The sequence below is a fragment of the Zalophus californianus genome, chromosome 4 (assembly GCF_009762305.2).
Source record: "Zalophus californianus isolate mZalCal1 chromosome 4, mZalCal1.pri.v2, whole genome shotgun sequence".
NCBI lineage: Eukaryota > Metazoa > Chordata > Mammalia > Carnivora > Otariidae > Zalophus > Zalophus californianus.
In genome coordinates, this window is record NC_045598.1 from 181,263,701 (window position 1) to 181,288,048 (window position 24,348).

General features: G+C 40.8%; 1 protein-coding gene across 1 annotated transcript in view; it reads left to right on the top strand.

The window, feature by feature from the left end:
- Positions 1 to 9,902: 9,902 nt before the first annotated feature.
- Positions 9,903 to 24,348, top strand: part of EFR3A (EFR3 homolog A) — a 113,425-nt gene continuing 98,979 nt past the window's right edge. The window contains exon 1 of the mRNA XM_027606399.2: positions 9,903 to 10,129. Coding sequence (XP_027462200.1) covers positions 10,120 to 10,129 — 10 coding nt within the window. The 5' untranslated portion in view covers positions 9,903 to 10,119. The remainder of the gene's footprint in view (positions 10,130 to 24,348) is intronic.

Genomic DNA, 24,348 nt, shown 5'->3' on the forward strand with positions numbered 1-24,348 from the left:
TTTAAACTAGATTAAAATGAGTTCTGATACTTCCAAATCAGATATGCTTAGTTATATATATAGTTTCTTGAATCCAACAAATTATCTTGTATTGAGCAGGTATTTAATTGAGCAGTAGTTCTAAGATCCACAATTCCATTGGTTAGGTAATAGAGAAATTTGCTTTTCCTATATTTGACCCAATAAAACTTTTTTTTTTAACTAGGCTCTATGCCCGATGTGGGGCTTGAACTGATGACCCCAAGGTCAGGAGTCACATGCTCTACCTGTTGAGCCAGCCAGGCACCCCGGTCCAATAATAAATCCTTTGTCTTTAATATACCTTACGTATATAATTTCATGCATTGCATTTCTTCAATTGTAAAATGTCATCAATTGCAAGATAAGTTATTGATTTAATCATAGTGTTTTAGGGAGAAACAAGAAACTCAATGAATGTACTTGTATTTTAAAAATCAATCAATAGAGCATATATTTATCCATATAATTATAGTGTACTTTCTCGTTAATTTCACAAAGTTTGACTTCTGAATCACATTTGTCTTTCAACAGTTCTTCTTCTGAATCACTTTTGTCTTTCAACAGCTATGTGGATAATCATGAAGACATGTTGATTTTCATGAACTTGACCTTGGCCTCTATTACAACTTTTGCTTTGATAGTATTATTTTGAGGCCAATCAAAGTATACGAGTGTTTTAGCTATATTTGCTATCTGATTAAGTTCATAGTGATGAGACAACAAAAGGCAAGCTGAAGGCAAAAGGCAAACTGACACTCCACATACCCCTTCCCGAGGCGGGAGTGGGGTATGTGTGATATTTCTCAGGCACTCATGACTGCCCAGGAACAAAGGAAGGAAAAAACAAATGGTCAACTGATAAAGATCACAGTCACGGAGGACATGAAACTCCATCAGTTTGTCACTGTCTTAATGATTTACAAGAAAGACACAATCTTGATAATAGCCAGACCTCCAAGAACCTCCATACTCAATTTCCTGGAGTCCTAATGTCACCTTCCCCTCAACAGGATAAAAAACCCTATATAATCAGTCACTCCTCACAATCCCAGTGCAGCTCTTTCTGCCCATGGATCCTGTCCTCATGATGTAATATAAAAAACTTTTTTGCACTGTAAAACTTCTCAAGAATTCTTTCTTGACCATTGAGCTTGATGACCCTTCATCAATAGCATCGTGTATGTGTGTGTGTGTGTGTGTGTGTGTGTGTGTGTGTGTTATATTTTTTTGCTTAGTTGAATTTCCTCTTACTGAAAGTAAAAGTTTCTCTCAGAACCTGTTGGAAGCATTTACAAATGGAATTGTAGATGATGAATGATAGCTTGCTGCATGACTTTGTCACACCAATTCTCCTAGCTTTGAAAATTCTCATTATTGTTGTTATTATCAATATTTTAAATAAATGTATGATCTACCTGAGGAGATTGGCCATTTCTACTGTTTTTTTTTTTTGTTTTATTACCTGCACACAGGATAGCTTTTGTTTTAATGCTGCATTCTAGTCTAGTCCTTTTGAGCTCATTTAAGCAACAACTAGGAATGCAAATTCACATTAAAATTCAACCACATGCAGTCCTATTAATGAAAGTCATGCTGGAACAATTGTCCGGGATCTACTTGGTTAAGGCAGAAACTTACACCTCTCCTTCCAAGGCTGGCCATTTGCAGCTGACATCAAACATCAGGTGGATCTTTATTCCAGAAACATTCAAAAGCAAAAAAACATACACCTTAGAATTGAGCAAATCTGGTGCTCTGATTTTATAGCTTACCTCTTTGAGCCCTGAGCATTTCTCGATCTCACATTAGATATCTCCACGGTAGGATATATTTGCTCTCTCTAATGCTCCCAGCACTGCTATATTAGCTTAGTGCACATTTTGGATGTAGCATGGTTGTTTGAGTCATGCATTAGCCAAAAATACAGGGAATTCATTTCTCCAGTGTGACATTGTGATATATATATATATATATATATATATATATATATTTGGTCATTCAGATGACCAATATATTCTCTTTGGTGGTTGTCTATGGTCCCTGGCTCACAACTCCTAAAATCTTTGGAGTTTCCTGTGATGAAAGAGATAAAGATGTATTTTGTTATGTCAGTAAGGTGACTTTTGGAAAGCCCCAAATAACCTAACGGTGGGAGTTGGTTGCCAGGAGAACCAACATCATGATTAGAGGGTTGGAACTTTCAGTCCCCCCACCCCCCACCTCCAGGGAGGGCAGAGAGGCTGGAGATTAAGTTCAATCGCTGGTGGCCAATGAGTTAATCAACCATACCTGTATAATGAAGCTTCCATAGAAACCCAAAAGGGCAGGGTTTGGGGAGCTTCTGGGTTGGTGAACCCATGGAGATTTGGGGGCAGCGGTGTGCCTAGAGAGGGCATGAAAGCTCTGAGCCCTTTCTCCACACTTTGCTTTATGCATTTCTTCCATCTGGCCGTTCCTGAGTTATATCCTTTTATAGTAAACCAGTGAGCTGTAAGTAAAATATTTCTCTGAGCCACTCTAGCAAATTAAACCAAAGGAGGGGGTCATGGTAGCTTCTGATTTATAGCCACTTGGTCAGAAGTACAGGGAACAATGTGGACTTGCAACTGGCATCTGAATTGAGTTGCCAAGGAGGGGTCATTAGAACCTCCAAAAAATATAGCTGCGTGGTCATGATGCAGGCAGGCCAAGGCCCAGGACCCAGAGGGGATCCCCGCAGGACCAGCCAAGAGAGTCCTTGGTTTTGCACAGGTTAGAAATCAAATGTGAGCTGAGAGGAAATGAGAGCAGAGTTTTGAAGACATAGAGAGAGTGCAGATAGATAGAGCATCTGGGAGACTCAGAAAGGAAAGGAGAAGAGAGTGAGTCTCCTCGTTGCTTGTGGTCTGGTGCATGCATCTTCTCATGCATCGAGAACAAAGACCAGTGCTCAGGTATCCTCCATAAGTCACTTGTGCCCTGCAGTCAGGAGTCTCAATGAGTCAGTGGTCTTGGAAAGTTCATGAGGACCCGACCCAGTCACTCCTTAGATGTTATCTATTATGCTGGAAGACTCCAAAGACATCATTAAGCCCTTGACCTTGACAAGGAGGACATTATCTGTTCTATAAGGTGTATATAAGGCAGAGGTGCAGGTCCTAGCAAGAATAGAAGCAGGAAAAGAAGCAGAAAAAGCAGTCTTTCATGGAATCTCTGGAATTTCCCTGTGTTAGGCAGAAACAGAGGTAATAGCCTAGGCTAGCCACTGGTGGCTGGCGTCTGCAACGGGGGATGGTGCGCTATGGGGAACAGTCTGGTAGGATTGAACTCTTAACCCATGGAAACTGTCATTATCTCCAGGTAATATCAGAATTGAGTTGAATTATAGGACACCCAGCTGGTGTCCAGAGAACTGCTTGTTGATGTGAAGAAAATTTCCATGTCCCCTCCCCTGTTTGGCGCCCCCCCCACCCTGAAAGTGGTACCTAAAATGCTGAGTTAGGCCTAATTCTTGCTCTCTTATTATTTATATCTTATATATATATATTTTTAAGTAGGCTACACGACTAGCATGCGGCTCGAACTTACAACCCTGAGATCAAGATCTGAGCTGAGATCAAGAGTCGTAGACACTCAACCACTCAGCCACCCAGGTGCCCCTAATTCTTGTTCTTGTAAAATAAATATATACTGTAGTTGAAAATCCAAGACCTACAGACCGAAGTGTTACTCAAAATATAGTCCCTTTATTCTCCGAGAAAGTGTTACACAACATTCTGGTGTTAAACAAAACTGGTTTCAGCCACCTGCTTGTGAGATGTTTTCTTTCCTTCTTTCCTTCTTTCTTTTCTACTTTCCTTCCTCCTTTCCTTCCTTCCTTCCTTCCTTCCTTCCTTCCTTCCTTCCTTCCTTCCTTCCTTCCTTCCTTTCTTCCTTCCTTTCTTCCTTCCTTTCTTTTCTTCTTTCTTTCCTTTCTCTCTCTCTTTCTCTCTCTTCCTTCCTTCCTTCCTTCCTTCTGTCCTTTCCATTATTTCCAAGCAGGTCTGCCACTCCCCTCCCTCATTTCATTGGATATAAATAGGGTTTGGCTGCAACTGGGCTTCTGCTTCAAAGGCATAAAATTCTGGCTTTATTTATAACTACCCCTCATCTCATTCAAGATTTAAGGTAAGCACAATCAGCAGTGATATCATCTAACTGCAACTCTGTTACCTTATTTGAGACAAATGTCATAGACAGATGTCTCTTCCTCTCTCACTCTCAGTAGCTACATAAAAGTCTGGGATGGCACAATTTAGGCACAAAGATTTCTCATAGGAATTTTACAAGCATTGCAGGTCCCATTGGATGCCGTATTTTAAAACTTATTTTCACCTATTTGAAAACAATATTCAACTGTCACCATTTATTTCCATCTTTTCAAACAAGAGGAAATCTGACAACTATATGGTGTTTGTGAAAGATGACTTCACCTACCTCTGTTTCAACCTCAGACCTTCTTACTGATTCTTTCGGGCTTATCTCTTAACTCAGGCAAAAGACCCCAGGGGCAAAGCATCTTGTGATGGGAACCGAAACTACCCCCTCAAACGAAAAGGACTTCCCTGATCCAGCAAGACTCCAGGTGACCCCAAGACAATGATCAACGTGACCTCCACTGCCCATCTGCAGGGACCCAAAGACCTTTGTCCCACATTTTCTTTCTATAAATCTGAAAATATTTTTGGCACTTTGGAGACAGTCTTTGAGATGTTAGTCCGCTGTCTTCCTGGTGTTGGCCTCGCTGAAAGAAATCCCTATCTTGTTGTACCACCATTGTCTCTCTGCCTTTGGATGTTGTTAGAGGCCAGATCCGGGCTGTTTGGGACCCCAAACAGGTGCCCAGGTGTTGGTGCACTCCTGCACCTGACTGTAATTGCAAGTCAGTTTCCAGGCTATAAAAAGAGAACCAATACAAAACCTATTGACTTTCGGGGTGCCTGGGTGGCTCACCCTGTTAAGCCTCTGACTTTGGCTCAGGTCATGATCCCAGGGTCCTGGGATCCAGCTCTGCATCAGGCTCCCAGGGAGCCTGCTTCTCCTTCTCCCTCTGCCGCTCTGTCGCTCTGTCGCTCTCTCTCTCTCTCTCTCTCTCTCTCAAATAAATAAAATCTTAAAAAGAAAAAAACCTATTGACTTTCTTATGAGTCTTTGAAACAGTTGGAAAACACAGTTCCTCTTCTGAAGGGTTTTACAATTCTTTCTGAAAGGCAAACTGGAAAAGAGACAACTGTTGCTGGCTTAACTTAATCTCACTATACTGTCTCCTGTCCAGCCCTCTGATTTCCTCATCAGTTGACTCTTTGACTATCTATCATTAGGAGTTTGGGTCTGGGGGCCAACAAACCTGAGTTCAAATTCCAGGGTCACTTACCTGACTTTAATCTAAGCTCCTCATATTAAAACAATGGGGATATTCATCTACTCAGTTTTTGTGAGGATAATATCAGAAAAATGCATGTAAGGTACTTACCATGCTACTTGGCACAAATTAAGATCTTGATAAATTATACCTCCTATAATAATTTTTTTAAAGATTTTTTATTTGAGAGAGAAAGAGGGAGAGAGCGTAGTGGGGCAGGAGAGGGGCAGAGGGAGAGAGAGAGAAAATCTCAGACTCCCCACTGAGTGCAGAGCCTAGGCAGGACTCGATCCCACAATCCTGGGATCATGACCTGAGCTGAAATCAAAGTTGGTCACTTAACCAACTGAGCCGACCAGGCACCCCCCCCATAATGATTTTTATACAACAGGAATTAGTTAGCTACAGTTCTAGTGATAACTAGTGATAGTGATTATGGAGTGCATAACTAACCACCCCCAAACTTAAAATAACTGGCTTAAAATAACTATTTAGCTCATGTTCCTGTGGGTTGACAATTGGGCCTAGTCTCAGTGGGGTGGTCTTAATGTTGGTCTCGGCTAGACTCACTCTTGAATCTTTGCTGAACTGGTAGATCACGTGGTTCTGCCTAATTTATGGTGGCCTCATTTGGAATAGTTGGGATGATTGGGCCCTCTCTTCCAAAAGGGAGCCCAGTCTTCACATTTGCTAAGTCCCTGCTTGTACAATGTTTGCCATTGTCTTATTGGCTTGAAGTTGTAAGGCCAGCCCAGATTCCGGAGTGGCGAAAGTGTACTTCTTTTGGGAGGAGTCAACTGCAAGAGTGTGGATACAGCCAGGCAAAGAGTTTGAGGCTACTATTTCCAATCTACCACAAAAAGCCTCTTCCATTCTTTGATTTACCTGTTTGCTTCTTGTCTCTATGTCCTTTATGTTTATCTCTTCATTCCCTCCCTATCTTCCTCTTTTTCTCCCTCAAATATCTACTAAGCACCCAATACGTTCCATATATAGGAGATAAAGCAATAAATAAGATTTGATTCCAGTTGTCATAAAAGTCTTATAAAGGACTCATCGCCGAGAATGCCACTCTATTTAAAGGAGTATTTTTTTTCCTCTCCTTTTAGCAGTTCCACTACATTCTGTGTTAAATGCTAAAGCTAGCTAGCATTTTGGTAAGTAACAACAAGAGATAATGCTTTCCTCTAATTGTTTGAAATGATAGTGTTTCTAAGGAAGGGTTTCCAGCTGTTTTGGCTGATTTAATCTAGAGTTCCTAATTATCTCAGGATTTTGCTCCCTATCCATTTGCAATTGTCTTTACAAAGCACTGAGGACTGTGATAATCGGCTCATGGGATGATTAGGAAGTTGTGCCTTGCACTGTGTTCCAGTTGGCCCAGAAAGGGTTGGTAACGACCTTCTGGATTAGGGGGTGATCCTTTTCAATTGTTTTCATGTGTGTTCGCAACTTGTTTGGCTAGCACGTGAGTGAGAAAATTACTCTAGAATTCAGAGGGCAGTGATCTCAAAATGCATGAGCTTACCTGGCAGCAGAAATGGCCCAATGAGGTATGTGACTCTGAATTAGAGCTTTGTCTCGCTTAATCCTTTCCTAAGGCAGTGGCATTCAACTTGGCTGCACACGAACACCCAAGGTGAGCTTTTAAACCAGGCCCAGGCCGCGGTGTAGACCGGGTACATCAGAATCTTGGGACTAGGATCCAAGGATGGATATCCTTTAAAGCTCCCCCGATGAGTTCAAAGTTCAGGCAAGTTTGAGAACTACTGCCTTGAGGAGATCTGTAGAACGCCACAACCCAAGGGAATGTCTCTTGATTTTGAATTTGAGGAAAAGTAAAGTCCAGAGAGGTCATGGGCTGTGAAAAGGTCAGGGAAGAGGGAAGGCAGGATTCCAACTCAGGTTTGCTAAATCCAATATCTGTGCTTTTTTAATGCCTCATGAGATCTGGAAAGCCCTGAGCCACTCTTAAGCAATGGCAGAAATGAAATGGAATGAAATGACACAAAAAGGGCACATCATTGATATAAATATTGAACAAGAAGGAAAACTAAGCAATGAGAGCATCAAATTGCATCCTGATGACCTTTTGGGAATAAACTTTTGGGAGAAATAAATATCCTTGCAATTAATTCCTATAAACTTTCAATTTGCTGGCAATTACCTTGGAACACTAAAACGTGTGCCAATTAAAAGTGAATTGTCTCTGTGCCTGATTTAGAAATTGGAACAAATAGTGGACTAAACTGGAAGCAGCTATTTTGGGCAATTTGACCAAAAGCTAATGTTCCAATAGGATGCCAATGATGATCTTTCTAATATCATTTTAACTGATAGTATCAGGCAGGCATTCTTTCTGGAAGAGGGATCTAGTGGTTCATCTCTGGGTCAGCAAGACAGGGTGTGCAAGTACAAGTACTAGGCAGTGTGGGGACTGACAGATGGATAAAGCCCATTTCCTACCAGCCCAAATGGGGCTTCAAAAGGAGAATACTGGCAGAGGGGATGGAAGGGTGTTTGCAAGACAGACGAAGTGGTCCAGGAGAGGCTACCGGTCTTAGATCAAGTCTAAAGAAGGTGGTGGTGGCAGAATTAGTCCTCTCAGAGAAAAGGGGAAGGGGGTGCACGGGCAGAAGTTGATCCAGAGGACTTGATAGGGAAAAGGGGTCTGTATGGTACCTGTGTTACCAAGAGCCCATGTGTAAACCAGGAAAACACTTAGGTATGTTGTATGTGATCTTACAATTATGAAGTTATTATTCCTGACTTTCAGCTGTCCTTCCCCAGAATCTTTGGCTGCTGATTTAATTTCTGGCAACAATACAAACCTAAAAACCAAGGGGATTAAAAAAAAAAAGGAACCAAACTCATTATGGGCCAGACTATCTCAGGGCCTTTGTGATTTGTATCTTTTTTTGAGTAGTGTAAGCAGAGATGTCTGTCCTTTGGAATCATATCCTCCTTTGGCTTACGGGGCACTGTGCCCTTTGGATCTCCTCTATCTCTGTCTCTTTGGCTCCACACCCTCCCTCGGCAGGCTTTCTCTGACTCCTGGCTTTAGCTTCTGTCTGTGGGCCAAAGCTTCCCAAATCTCCAACCTTGAGATCCCTCCATCTGCCTTCAGCCTGGTATGCCCACCTGCCTTTGGAACTATTCATTCGGATGTCTCCCTTGAATGTCGCCTCAAGCTTAATGTGTCAAAGAAAAACTCACATCCTTTCTTCACACCCCTTCCCTAAAACAGCATTCCCTCCCAACTTGTCTACTGCTCTCCCAGTATCATTTGTTTCCTTCTTCCAGCCTTGGAGTTACATAACTAACAGATGCCTCTCTTTTGCTCCCAAGCCAGCAGCCAATAAATCCTAGGGATTCTTCTGCTGCAGTAAGATTCAGCTCATTCCTTTTCCACAGCCACCACTAAGACCAGGCACCTAACACTCCCTTCAGCGTCAGTCCCAAGGACTCCCTTCCATGGCTTCTGCTTCATGCTATCCACTCTGCAGAACCGTGCTTCTGATTATTTAATGCCGCTGTCCTCATAGAGAACCTAGAATGGTTTCTCAAAGGACAAATTCCAAGTTTGCAAGGTTGTTCATTAACTAGTTCTATTTTACCTGTTTTTTTTCCATATTCACTGCATAAATATGTACTTTGTTAAATAGTTATTAAATGAAAATGCTCTAGCCCCCTACTGTGTGCTGGGTAGGGATACATAAATATGGACTATGGTATTTGCCATTTTCTGACAAGTGCATAGTACAGTGGTGGACTTAAGCACTTATGACAGTCTGATTAAGATGTAATGGGAAAAGTGCTACAGCAGAAGCAAGTTAAGAGACTGTGAAATGTCTCAGGACAAAAACTGGGAGCAGGAAAGATGTTATAGATGATAAAGATATGCAAAATGCACTGAAGGATAAGTAAGTGTTGGCCAAGTACTTAGTAGTTTGGCTTTCACCCTTAGCAAGAGATGGTCTGGTGTAGAGCACTACACACACTCTGCTCTCACCAGCTTCTCTGACTTGCTCTTCATCGCCCTCCACCGCCACCCACGCCCCCAGCCTCTTAAAGAGGAAATTACACTCTCTATCCTCTCAAAAAATGCTCTGCCATCACCCGGAATGACCTCAGGGCGTCTCCAATCATGCTTTCAGAGAAGTAGAACGCACTGCAAGTTCAACAGCTCATACAAAAAAAGCCTACGGGTATTCCATGCACTTAAAGCAAACATGCATACCCTCACAAACATCATAAAGCGGTGCAAGTGTAAAACGTGAATATCGCTAATGCACAGCGAGTAAGGGCTCATGGAAACGAATATGACTCAAATCACTAGGGCTTTGCCACAAAACAGAGCCCCAATTTATTCCAGGCGACTGACTGCCCTCCCCTAGTCCCCGCCCCCTGCCCGCGCCGGACCTCTCCTGGGCGGAGCTCGGCCACAGGGCGGGGGCGGGGCCGGGGCGTCGGCGACGTGCTGACGCCAGGGCGTGGGGACGCCCAACGAGGCGTCCGGCGCGCAGCTGGGCCGGCGGTGGCTGCTGTCGCTGGCTTCTTTGAGTGAGCCAGGGGTTCCGCGTCTGTTCCCTCCGCCCTCCTCCTTTCGCCTGGTCCGGGTCTCCGTGACCCGGCGCCGGCCCGCCATGGTGCGGTCGGCGCGCCCTGCGCGGCCCCGCTGAGCCTCCCTGCGGCGGCGAGCGCGGCTCGGGGTCACCATGCCTACCCGTGAGTGTCCGGCCGAGGGTCGGGCCGGGCGGGGGGCGTTGCGAGGCCGCGGCCCGCTCGGCGCGGACTCCGGGGTGGCCCGCTGCGGCTGCGGGGAAGCCGGGCCGGGCACGGGAGAGGCAGGAAGTGCCGGTGACCCGCCGAGTTACTTTCGTTTCGGCTTAGCCTTCCCGCGGGGTGGTGTGATCCCGTTGCACAAACGGGGAAACTGAGGCCCGAACGTTAAGGACGCTCGGCTAGTAAGTGGCTGAGCTGGAGTAACCTAGACCTGTGGGACTTCACAAAGTCCACTCTCTTTCCCCAGCTCTTTACAGAGCCAGGGGGGACTTTGTGGAAATGCTGAAAATAAGCGCGGTCGCGTCACGTACTCACTTCCTCCGGGAGCAGGCATCGCCTAGAGGGACGCACGCACGGTTCAGGGGGATCCGGGCCCGGTCCAGAGTCCCTCCTCGAGGCACGCGAAGTTCCCGTAGCCTTGACTCTCCCCGTCCGTAACGCGCCGGGGTGGCTGAAGTAGGTGCTCTTTTGGGAACTTGTTAGGCTTCTGTGCCCCCAAAAGCTGTTGGAGCACCTGCTTCAGATTCACGTGGCTGCTGATTAAAAATGTTGTTTAGGGTTCCTCCCTAGGCACACTGAATAAGACTCCGCGGCTTGGGCCCCTGACTCTGCGTGCTTAATAAGAGGTCTTGGTGTTATTGAGAGACCCTAAAGTTTGAAAAACAGTGGATTTGGGGGACGTTTGGGACAAACCGGGTAGGGCAATATTACTAATGACCCATTTCAGGACGACCCAGAGAACTGCAGTGTGACTTTAAACCCAGGGGCCCATAGAGACTCGCTAATCTTGGACGGGAGGAAGCAGGATGATGATTGATTAAAGATTGTTTTCAATTAGGGCGCTTTTGAGTAAGTGTTCCATATTGTAAAATCTGTAACCACTTGTAAATACACTCCTAATTAGCTCACATTTCTTTGAATTCCTAACTCCTCACCATCCTTATTTTGGTAGACGTACGGGACACTGGATTTCCAGGGCAGCCTCAAATGCGTGTTTTGTGTATTGGTGGTAAAGAGGAATTACTTCTAGTTATTAGAAAGGTTTATGTAATGCTGTGAATGATCTTGATGAAACGATTACTTTTAACTGCTCCTACATATGTGGGTAAGGTGGATTTTGTTTTATGAACACAGTAATTTGTGTGTTCTTAACTCATGGTCTTGAATTTTGTATTCATTTAATATGTCAGCAGTTTATATTTTCATTGGATTCCTCTAGACTAGAGGAGTGTCATAATTATAATCACTATTTCTAAATTCATGTCAGTCAGGAATATTTTAGATTAACATTGTGCTACTCTTACCATCTGAGAAAGGAAAAGGGAAGGAATAAAAACCTATTCTTGAAAGTTAAGACTTCAAATGGAATTTATTGGTGAAATGGCAAAATAAGTATGTTGTGAAATTAAACAGATTTTTAGTTCTAAGATTAGCTTCATGGAGTGGATTTAGAAAACTTGTTTCTTTTAAAATATATGATTTACAATGCAAAATGAACCATGCTGTATTTGCATAGTTAAGAATACAGATTTTATGACCTGATTGGAAGGCAAGTGAAACGTTTGAATTATCTATCATTACTGTTCTTAATATTTATTATGGTACAGTTTCAATGATTGCATGAAGTGTAGTACCAGCTGGTAGTACTGCTGTGAAGTGGTGTTCATGTTCCCTTTTGTCTCTTTTTATGGCCAGAACCACCAAAAATTGCTGGGATAGTTCAGCAGACAGTAGTACTTCTCGGGAACTCTGCATGTAGAATAAATTTCAACATAAGCGGAGACAGCAAAATTATTACTTTCTTTCGGAATTTCTTTTTCCCCTTTGGGGATGTTTTTAGGAAGAAATCTCTCCAAATAAATTGTTTTTGTGGTGGTGGCTTTTTTTAATGTCAGATGAGTTCAGAGGCTCTTTTGTAATCTCAGCCAGTTAAAGGCTTTAATGAATAAATGTAATGCTTTTCTGTTGGAGATGATCACTAGGGCCTCTCAGACTCTAATTCTGAAAGTGACCCTTGCTCCAGAATTATACTAGAATTATTCTAGTATTGCTGTTTCATTGCTTATTTGGAATATTGATACTCTCAAGTCACTGAAACTGATGTTAATAAGCAGAATCTGATGGAGCATGGTATACCCTGAAGGCTAAGCAGTTGCATTATCTCATGAATGGTAATGGTAGCTTCATTGGAATTATTTTGGAGAGCCATAAACTTTTTCAGAAAGCAACTACCTGGAAGGGTGCCTGACGGGAAGCTACTGCGACACAGGAGCAGTTTTGTGGTTATGTCACTCTATTTGCAGCCAGTAGTTTGCAATAATCACTAAGCACAGATTTCAAGAGTGTTTCACTAAATGATCTTTTCAAACCTACAAACGTATAATTTGATACATCATTTCTCTAGAGGCCTTTATTTCTTCCTGTTGTTTCAAAGGACCATTAAGAAACATTTTGATATTAAAGATTTTCTAACACTGAATAAGAATTTGAGTGGAAGAGCGTATGTGTTGTGGTGAGCGCTGTGTATTGTGTAAGACTGATGAATCACAGACTTGTACCCCTGAAACAAATAATACGTTATATGTTAATAATGAAAAAAAAGAAGAATTTGAGTGAAAGAAATGTTAAAACTTCTTAATCCAATCATTTTCTTTTCTTTTTCATATTAGGAGACTGAGACTCAGTGAGTTTCAGTAACTTGGCTAAGGTCACACATGGGATAGAACCAGGACTTGAACGTAGATCTCCTCCCTATAATCCTTAACCACAAGGGGCATAGATGAAGTTTATTTTTGGTTTTTCAGCACTAAGTTGATCATGGTTTACCCTCTCCCCCCACTTTTTTCCCTGAGGTTACATGAAGACAAAAGTAAGCTTAGCCAAAACTTAAGTCAGACATGTGAGCTTACAAGAAAATTTAACATTTTTGCCTTTCGTTCTGTCTTGTCACAGTACTCTGGGCAAAGAAGGCTGAGGATTTCACTGATGTGCCCAATAGATACTTGGTTGTATAGGCACAGACTTCTTTTTTAGTAAACTACTTTACGAAAGGGGTTCCGTAGCTGACAGTTTGCCTAAAAACAGGTCCAGTAAGATGTGTTCTTTTATGATCTATGTAAAGGTATTGTGTATGGCTAAGGGGAACTGAAACGCTTAACCATTGTTGGCTATAAATAACTATACTTTCAGTAATTTGTGGTTAAGGCTTTCTTTTCTCACTTAGATGTTGGCATTGATATCTGGTCAAATTTGTTAGGCTATGGTAATGTGGTCATTCCATGTTTGTTTTTTTCCACTGATGGGCTGATTATATTTGACTTATTTTTCAGTCCATTCTTAAGAAAGAGGTGCAAAATACTGAGAAATTGTGAAGTGAAAGCTGGAAGCTGGTTGAAGTGTTTCCATTTAGAAATGCATTGCAAGCAAATGACCTGTTCCTGACTTGGGAGCCTTTTGTGTTCATTTGTTCTCTATGCCCCTCCTCGCCCTTCCACCGAGTACCTATGTTTACTGCCAGAGTTAGAGCTAAAGAATTGTCTTACTCACAGTGACCTTTGGCTTGACACTGGTTACTACCAGATCTCATCTTTCAGTCTGTTCCCACTCATGGGACATATGATATTAAAGATGATGTAGGTGGTGGAAGATAAAGCTGGAGGAGATGGGAGCCAGAATTTGAAGGATCTTAATATGCCATGCAATGAACTTGATTAAAATTGTGTTCAAGCTGTCACAATCACAGTAACAATGACTCTTCTTTTTATAGGCATACTAGCCATTTCCAGCATACTGATTACTTTACAAAAAATGAAAACTTGCTATTAGTAATAGATAATTAATAATTGAATACTGTTGTGTGCCAGGCAGTATACTTTGTGCTTTACATGAGTTATGTTATTATCTTTTCCTTTGTGGGAGGCCCTATTTGACATAGAAATAGAGAGATTGAAGTTCAGGGAAGTTAAATAACTTGCCTAATGACAATAAATGGTGGAATATGGGATCAGAACTAGATGCGTGTGACTTCAGAGTCCCAGTTCTTTTTTCTTACTGCACTGGTCTGAGCCAGGCAGGATTGAATCTACCAGATACCATCAATTTCTTTTAACACCATTACTTTTGCTTAGCACTGTGCTTAATTACAATTTAATAGGTGCTTGGTAAATGTTGAATAAATGAATGAATCTTAACTGGAGTCACAGAAATTATTCTTTGGATACTAAAACCTGAAATAAACTTTTTTTTCCATTAAAACGGTGTTATAAGAGTTCTATAATTTAGGATTAGGTGCTTATAACATTTGTGAGGCCTGAGACAAGAATAAAAATGGAAGCTTGCAAATCATAGTCTTAATCAGGATTTCTTGAACTTTTCTCTTTTGATGGATTGGACAATTTTTTGTTTGGGAGGTACCGGGCTGTCGTGTGCTTTGTCTTGAGATGTTTAACAGCAACTCTAGCCTTTATCCACTAAAGGCTTGTAGTAAATCCCCCTGTTCCCCAAAGTCTTGACCATCAGAACTGTCTCCAGACATTGCCAAATGCCCCCTGGCGCTCATAATTGTCCCTGGGTTGAAAACCACTGGTTCAAAGATTGAAATGTTGTAGATTAGGCTGTGCTTGACACGGGGTGGCCTGCTTTCCTATCCAGGGTCCCTGCAGCCTGCTCCCCAGAGATTGCCTTCTCAACCAGAAGGCCCAAAGGAGTGTGCAGGGCTGATTGAGTCAGCAGTGACCTGTTGGGTCAAGGCAGGGTCTTTCCTGACCCTGAATTCGGGTTGACCCTGTTACAGTCCTTCAGGAACCCTGGGCAGCTTCCCCTTTGTCCATACCTTGCTTTTCCATCTCAGGATTTCCACAGTTCTGAGTACCTTGCAAAGCTGTACTATGGGGATAAAGGGGTAGGTGGGAGGAGTTAGTCCAGCATTCTGGGGAACTTGCCTGCCATTGGGGGTAATTTGGAGTGAGCAGCTTGAAACAAAAACAACTTCAGCCATCCTTCTCTGGCTCTCTAGGCTGCGGTTTTCAGTGTTGCCTCTCTGTCCCCTCCTCAGCCCACAGATCCCTCTAAAAAAAAAAAAAAGTCCTTTGTTTTGGGTGGCAGAGGCCCTTTTTTTTCCGAGTCAAAAATGAAGGTCCTAGTTCTTAGGAGAAAGCTACATTTTACCCATTACATAGCTCTGCTGTGGTATGGAATGACCCAGTTGTCATGAATGGGGTTTCAGTAGGAATGTGATGGATTGCAGAGGACAAATCTGATTTCATGTACTCTGTCATGCTCTCCCTTTGCATATTTGTTTACTGCTGCCTACTTTTAGGTCTTATTAGGTAACATGATTCCAATTTTTATTACAGAAGGAATCACTGTGCAGGTATTTTTATTTTACTTTTTTTGGTGCAAAAAAGGTGATTTAATTAAAGCAGGGGACAGGACCCACAAACAGAAAGAGCTGCTACATAGGTATTTTTATTGTATTTCTGAATCATACATTGTTCTGTAGGAACAACCAGTTCTGTTACAAACTCCACTTCAAACTCCTTTGGAGGAGCCCCTGTGTAGGAAATGCTTACCTCTTTAACCTATAGGGGTAATAGAAAGGTTTTTATTGATGACATTGAAGTAAACTAGTCCCTGACATTCTCAGAAATGGAGAGAAAGGCACAGAAAATCCCAGAATGGCCCCCACCACTTGAAGGAGGAAAGGGTAGACCACTAGCTAAGACATGAGCTGTTTGTCTAGGTTAGGGATTCTTAAATATTTTTGCAAAATGAACCCTGTTGACAATCTGATGAACACCATGATTATTCTTCCCCAGAAGATGCAGATTTTCACACAAAGTTTTGCATATAGTTTCAGGAGATTCAAAAGCATACTGAGATGTATCCCCTGGAAAAATGGAGATTGCCAGAGTGACAGTTGTTCTTTGGCCAAAAGGTTTGTAATTCAAGTTGTAGAAGAATATCATTATTTTCCAAATATATCATGCCATTATTTTTTAAAGATTCAGAAGAGTTTCTGGTTCTAATTTTTGTTTTTTTAATTTAAAAAATGTTTATATATTTTATATGTATTTTGTATATTTGTATGTATATTTATATATGTTTATATACTAAGTACTCTTTTTTTAACGATTATTTAAGAGAGTACACGTGAGCAGGGGGTAGGGCGGAGGGAGAGGGAGGGAGACAAACAGACTGCCCACTGAGCAGGGAGCCCCATGCAGGGCTCAATCCAGGACCCTGAGATCATGACCTGAGCTGGAATCAAGAGCTGGCGCTTAACATACTGAGCCACCCAGGCACCCCATTCTAAGTACTTTTTTCTTCTACTTTATTTCCCCCTAATCTTTTACATGCTTTTTATTTTCTTACCTCTCTGCTAGCCTAATGAAATCTTTTAATTATAATGTAGATGAATATTCGGTAAGGCTTTTCTAAATTCAGTATATATGAAGATAGTTAATTTAGGAATTGTAGATCACCAGAGAAGGAGCTTAAGAAAAGGAAAAATGAAATCGAATTGAATTTTATAGCTATAAAGAACATTTAATGCAATCATTAAGAAAAAGGTTAAACCGAGTGGGTTGAGTGTGCCGTTCGGCTGGGTAATGGTGTGCTACTAGAACCTAGGTTGTCTGAATACTGGATGGGTGTTCAAAACTACATACCTTCATATTGCCTTGATAGGGGTTAGAAGGCTGTGGGATAGAAGTGTTACAAAAATCTGTGGTTAAAGATTTAAAGGATTTAAAGTTAATATCAAATATAAAAAATCAATATTTATAGTATTTATACAAATCAGAAACAAAACACCAATCCTATGTGGTTAAAACATATACCTATGCTTATAAAAGTCTCGGTACAAACAAATGATAAAGGTTTTGGGGGAAATGACTAAATTTCATTAATAAGGAAATGCTAATTAAAAGCTGAAATCAGTTTCGGATTGTCAGAGTACCAAAGACTTTTTAATAACAGGTAAAGGCAGTGAGGTACAGTACAAAAGGCAGAAGTTTAGGGGTGTCTCAGTTGGTTAAGTGTCTGCCTTCTGCCTGGGTCGTGGTCTTAGAGCTCATGAATTATTTTTATTTTCTTTTGTGTTTTTCAGATTTTCTATAGTTAGCATATATTCTGCAATCAGAAAAGGATGCTTCAGGTTTTTTACAGCTTTAAGAGATTTTAAAAAAATAAATAAATTTAAAAAACCTGAAATGAAACATTAGACTATTGTCCTGAACTGGCTTTTCCTTTAGCCCACAGAAGAGAATTTTAATTGATCAAATAGTGTTGACTGTATATAGGAAACCATTGCATTTGTTGTGTTATTGCTATTGCTATCATATGCTAGGTGATGTAAAATTCTGTGAGGTACATTGAGCAGTGGTTGGTGAATAATGTTTTTGAATAGGAAGTAAAATAATGGGGCTTTTTTTATCATTGGTATTTTATTCTGAAAGGAGGAAGAAATAATCTGATTTATTAAGTGGTGGTTTCAATCATGAAAACCTGAAAGGTTGAGATGAATCATTATGTGTGGGTTCACTTTATTGGGAGTTTGTAGGTGGGGTGTGTGTGTGTGTGTGTGTGTGTGTTTGGAACAGTTGTGTGTTGTAGAACACAATTCTAGGCGACTATGATCGTAAAATGAATGTTGGCAGTTTCTCCTATGATTAATATGTCAAACCTGTCAAAATTCTCTCATCATTTTTATTTGTCAGGTTCATTCAGTTCTTGAGATGAGCCTGCTCTCGCATATGCTCTAAAGCAAACAGGAGCTATTATAATTTTTCCTCTTTCCATGTAGGCTGTCATAGTCTTCCTTTTGCATATATATTTACTGCTTTTTAGCTTCAGGTATTATGAGATAGCATGATTCTACTTTTATTAAAGAAGGAATCACTACTCAGGTTTTTTTCATTGTACTTCTGAATTAAGAGTTTGCTGTATTCTAAAATTAGGCATTAAATATTTTGCTATACCGTCTTCAAGAAGACTTGTCCTTAATGCTTTTTATTTATTTATTTAGTTTGTTTTTATTCTTAGTTGGTGGGTTATTCAGCTATACCATTTTCTTTTCACTACCTGAACTTAAGGGTGTTCCTGCTGCAGTAGTTTTCTGGGTAATGCTAAGTGTTCTTCACACCCCTGGTATTTAATTGGCTTTTTGAACAGCTGTCTTGGCAATTTGCTACAAAGTTCTCTGTGCTGTGGTTGCACTTGACTTTAAATGGATCTCGCTCCTGCTGGGCAGACAAAATCAAATATAAAGTGTTAAAGTTTGCCATCGTCAATTCCTGGAGCTTCATAAACTTTGCAAAAGGTACTGTGTCGGGGCTAGAAATTGAAATGAGTGGCCCATTTATGAATTTATGATATATGACTCAAACGGATTTTTGAGCTTAGTTATAAGTATTTTTACTAGGTGTTTTTTGTATTAAGTGGAAACTCAGGAATACTTAGATGCAGTAGGATTTATGTAATTGTGCTTTAGAGGTAGAAATACTTCATGAACATGTTATCAACATCAGCATGTTGTAAGGACAAGATAGTTGCCTCTTAGATTATTACCACTTGCTATGTATGGTTCCAGGAGGGCTTCTGCAGAGAGAAGAGCACTCCAGGCAGATGTACAGTAGCAGGGATTTGGGGTCTGAGTCCTCTATGCATTTCCTCTCTTCTCTTAGCTGGGCTGTACTCTGTAGACTTCAGCGGGCCAGTTTCTTCTTCACTTCGCAGCCCCAATTAGAAACAGACTTAGGGGACTTGTCTACTCCTTGCCACCTTTTCCCTTGGTTCCATCCTGGTTCTTTTCTTGGTCTTCTAAGGATGGAAGCACCTTTGGGAAGCCCTCCCAGGTTTGTCTTACTGCACCAGGTTCATGAAATGTAGCAGTTCGGGTGCAAGAAGAGAGTGATGGATGCTTGTTGCAGGTCAGTTCTATTTATATTACCTTTACAAAAGCTCCATTCCCTGGCACAGGATTCTCGATAGTTCCTGAGAGTTCCATGTGACACAACATGGAATGTGATGTGCCACATCAGAGGGTGGCACAAGGGAAGCTTGAGCTACCTTTAGAGCTGAAATTTCTGAAATGTCTTCTGTGGACATATAATAAGGACTGTTGTGTGAGCAGGTGGGGTTCTCTACCTGATCCAGCTTCAGCTGGAGTGGCTCTTTTTATTGGGGGATTCTGCATTTGATTTCAGTAGGGAAATAATGTTGGCTGCTTCTAAAAAATTTGAAATTTATAGTCTCAGACAGTAGAATATGTCCTCTGACAAAAACATAAGGTATTTTAGAATCAAAAGCTTAGGCGCCTAGAGGCAAAAACCAAAACCATTTGACCTGATGGTGTCTCACCTGTTTTGCTGTGATGATCCCCAGGAATGGAATTGTCTAATCTCCCCTTGTAGTCCTTTCAGTCACAGGTGCTGTCGGTGTGCTCTTGGAGTCACCTTTCAGCTTTCCTTGTGTTCTGTTTGGATTTCTCTTAGGGATTCATCATTCAGCAAGTTATTTTAGTGTCCACATGTGCACTGCTAGGTGGGGAATATAGAGATAAGTAAAGCAGTCTCTAGCTTTAAGGAGTCTACAGAACCTTGTGTAGATGGCTGTAAAACAAAGAAGGAAATGGTGAGCACCCAAGGAACTGTGTTGTGGAGTTTAGAGGAGAGATTGCAGGGGGAATGTGAGTGGAAGATGGCCTCAGATGTCTGAGGAGTCATAGGAGAAGCATGGATTTGGGGAAAGGGTTTGAAGTGAGTCATACAGGTGGAAGTAACCAGCAGCCAGTTGAAGTAAGTCATTGGTACTGGGGAAAGTGAAGACTTTAAGGCTGTGAGTATGTGTGTGTTTGGTAATTTTGCCTTAACACATTTATTCAGTCCTTGCTATGTGCCAGTTTTTATAGACACTGAGGACACAGTATCCTCATACTGGGCATGATGGACATCATTGTGGATGTCATGCCTGCTCTCTTGAAGCTTAGTCTGGTGGGGAAGACAAGTCAAGAGCACATAATTACACTCACCAGACAGGGAGCTTTTTATAAGCACTTATACCTGTTTCCTTTGCCGCCATATATAGCTTTTGATACAGTGCTTGGCCCATGGTACACATTCCTTGTATATTTGTAGAATGACTCAGATTACTAAAAGAGAAACATTGGTTGCTATGGAAACACATAAGTGAGGTTGGAGGGAGAACAGTTAGAGGTTATTGAAGTACAGTATTCAGAGTGATGGGCTTTGGACTTGGATGATGGCAGTGCGGTAGATTGCAGTGGACCAGTCTGTATACTACTGGGGAAGTACAGTTGATAGAATTAATTGGATGAGGGGTGGAGGGAGAAGGAGGAGTCAGGATTCACTCTGAAGTTTTCAGGTTTGGTGGTTTGGGCGAATTGCTCCAGTTTGATATGGGGAGGAATTTCCTTTCTGGAGGAAGAGCAAATTAAGATGGAAAGTGAGCCGACGTTAGGCTGTAATAAGTGTGTGATGCCTGAAAGGACATTCAGAGTGCATTTGTAGGGAATTGATACTGGGCAAAGTTACTAAAGGATAGGCTGTAAAGACGAGAGGCTGAGGGCAGATCCTTGAGGAACATGTCCTTTTAAGGATTGAATAGGCTGAAGAACCGAAGATGAGCAGGTGGGGCATTACTAAAACAAATACCACCACGACAAATGCGTGACAAGAACTGTGTGAGACTCAAATGGCAGTCCATGTATTTATAGTAGCGTTTGAAACATTCCAATATAGCAAGAAAAAAACAAAGCTAGACAGTCTCTTACTGTTTGATCTGATGCTATGACAATTTATGAGATGTTAGGGAAAAAAAATCTTACTTTAAAGCTTAGGGATCTAAAGATGATTGTGTGTCTTAACCATGGTATACACTGTCCTGTACTTATGTCCTTAGCTGTCTTGTACCGCTTTCTAGCTGGGGGAAGAGATTGTCGTACTGTATTTTGTTGAGAGGTTGTAGCCTGTTCTATAACTCCTGGGTAGACATGCTTAATTCTGCAGTTTGCAAGTAGAAATTAAGGCAGCTGCACATATGTAATCTAAAATATCTCATGTAGAGCTTAACTATTAACTTATCTCTTGCTGTCTTTTTTGAAGTCTCATTATTATGTGTGTTTGTGAAGGAACAATGTTTTGCTGGCGGCAGATAAAATACTTAAGTAAACTTGCTGATGAACGGCCTTATCTCACAGAAGTGAGAGGCGTCTGCACTTGAGCTGTCACCTGAGCGCGCCTCCGTTAGCTCTTTGAGCGCTCAGCACGGTTTTCTCCCCTGAACACAGCTCATCCTCCTCTTTTCCCTCGTGTCCATTCGTCTCTGTGTAACTCAGTAAGCAGCCTCTATTCTCTATTTCAGCAGCGTAGAAATATTGCTGCTCTTTTTGTTGCCGGCCCTGATAGGGTACATGCTGGCTAAGGGCTGGACAAGTAAAAAAAAAAAAAAAAATTAATTACAGTATATTTAACATCCAGTATTATATTAGCTTCAGGTTTACAGTATAGTGACTCAGCAAATCTATACATCACCCAGTGTTCATTGAGACAAGCGCAGTCCTTAATCCCCATCGCCTATTTAACCCATCCCCCGTCCACCTTCCCTCCAGTAACCATCTGTTCTCTTTGGTTAAGAGTCTGTTGCTTGGTTTGTCTTTCTCCCCTTTGCTCCTTTTTTTTTTTTTTTTTTTTTTTTTTTTTTTTTTTTTAAAGATTTTATTTATTTATTTGAGAGAGAGAGAATGAGAGATAGAGAGCACGAGAGGGAAGAGGGTCAGAGGGAGAAGCAGACTCCCTGCTGAGCAGGGAGCCCGATGCGGGACTTGATCCCAGGACTCCAGGATCATGACCTGAGCCGAAGGCAGTCGCTTAACCAACTGAGCCACCCAGGCGCCCTGCTCCTTTGTTTTGTTTCTTAAATTCCACATATGAGTGAAATTATATGGTATTTGTCTTTCTTTGACTTATTTCACTTAGCATGCATAAAATACCCCCCAGATCCATCCATGCTGTTGCAAATGGCAAGATTTCATTCTTTTTAATGGCTTAATAATATTCCATTGTATGTATATATGTGTGTGTGTGTGTGTGTGTGTGTGTGTATGTATGTGTGTATCATAACTTCTTTCTCCATCTATCAGTGGAAACTTGGGCTGCTTCCATAATTTGGCTATTATAAATAATACTACAATAAACATCGGTGTGCACAGGGCTGAACAGTTTTAAAAGCTTTGTGTCCAGTGGTTCTGAGGACATTAGGAAGGGGTGAGTTTAATTAAGTGTGGTTTGGCTGCTGAGCTTTTGTTGGGGTGGCAGTTGATTCCACCAGTCTTAATTTTTTTAACTTAAAATTGCATTGTATTTCAGCCTTGCTAAACAATTGAGTATTTCCATAAAAGATAATTTTCCACTGATTCTTTTGAATTCTCAGGAGTAAATGAGTTTCAGTAGTTGCAGTAATAAAATGAATAGTACAAATGTATACAGATTTACAGGTTCTTCTTTGTGTATAATATCACAGAAAGTTGCTGGGCTTTTTTTTCTTCCATGCATTAGTAATAATGTCCTATCTTTGAACTTGAGGAAAATTTAGTAATACATTGAAATCTTACAGCATCAGATTTTAGTTTATGATTCATTAGAAAAAAATATTAGAAAAGATTAGATTGCATTCTTAGAGTTTTGATTAACATAAAAATCAGTTGTGTATACTAACCATAATGACCATAATGTGTGTGTGTAATAAATTAAAAAAGGAACGCCTGGGTGGCTCAATCAGTTAAGCATCTGACTGTTGATTTCAGCTTAGGTCATGATCTCAGGATCCTGAGATCAAGCCTGGCATTGGGCTTTGTGCTCAGTAGGGATTCTGCTTGTGATTTTTTCTCTCTCCCTTGCTCTTTGCCCGCCCCCACCCCGCCCAAATAAATAAATAAATAAATAAAATCTTAAATAAAAGAAGTCTTAGGCTTCTGATTTTGTGTTAACCTAAATCTCGTGTATGAAGTGAATACAAAATGTTTAGAGCCTCTCTGCTTTAGTTAGAAGTTTGGGGAGACTGTATCAGACACTGAATCTTGAAGGTTTAAATGAGTAGCTTAGTATTTTTTTATACAACTTTGTACTTAGCAAGGCTTATCAGCAAGCCCCTACAATTTTACTATCTTTAAACTTGGGATAAAAAACTTAAAATATACATTCTGTTTAGGTACATAATTGCAGTGCTACCTGTCTTTTCCTTCACCGTTTAATTGAAAATGTAATCATATCAATTGAAATGAAAATCTTTAACATATGGCATAGACACTGTGGATGTTGTGATATTTATAAGAAGACTCAGTGCTGTTGTTATATTAAAATGCATTTGTTCTAAAAATAATTTTGGAAGTTACAAACATCCCCAACAGATTTAACACTTGTTATTCTATGACTAATGAGGAAATATGCATTTGTTAAAATTTAAGTAGTTGGGGAATTTTAAAGCTGTTCTGAATTTTGCTTGATATAACTCATATCCTACTTGTGAAATATTCAGACTTTTTAATTAAAAATAACTCATATCAACCTAGTTAACTGAGAAACATTTCAGTCATTGCCTATGGTAGATTCTTTATGCTCGTTTGGGTGACAAATTATTATCTTTTGATTTAAGGGTATATTTTTCTAGACTATAATGCCTTTGTTTAAGTAGAAACGGTATTTGTTGGTGCTTTTTGGAAAAGAGCTTAGCTAAAAAACTTCAGAAACCCTCATCCCTATCTTTTTCCTTATCCGGCTTTTCAGTGTGTACAACAGGGTAGCAGTAGGGTTTTAAACTATGACCTTGGTATTACAGATACACATTAGGATCACAATAGGTATAATGAAGGAAATAATTGATTTTTAAAAACACCTTTATTGAGATATAATTTGCATCCCAGAAAATTTACCTGTTTTAAATGTGTAGAAAGACCTGATTTTTATATAAAACAAAAACCTTAGCAATAACCTGAGCATTGCTTATAAATACGAATTTCCAGATTTGGTTTGGTAAGACCCACACTTTGATAAATATTAGGAGACTTGCTAAAATTAAAGATCTGAAATTCTAGTTCTTTTTAATCTCATTGTGATGAAGATATTTTTATCTGTGGATTTTTAAAC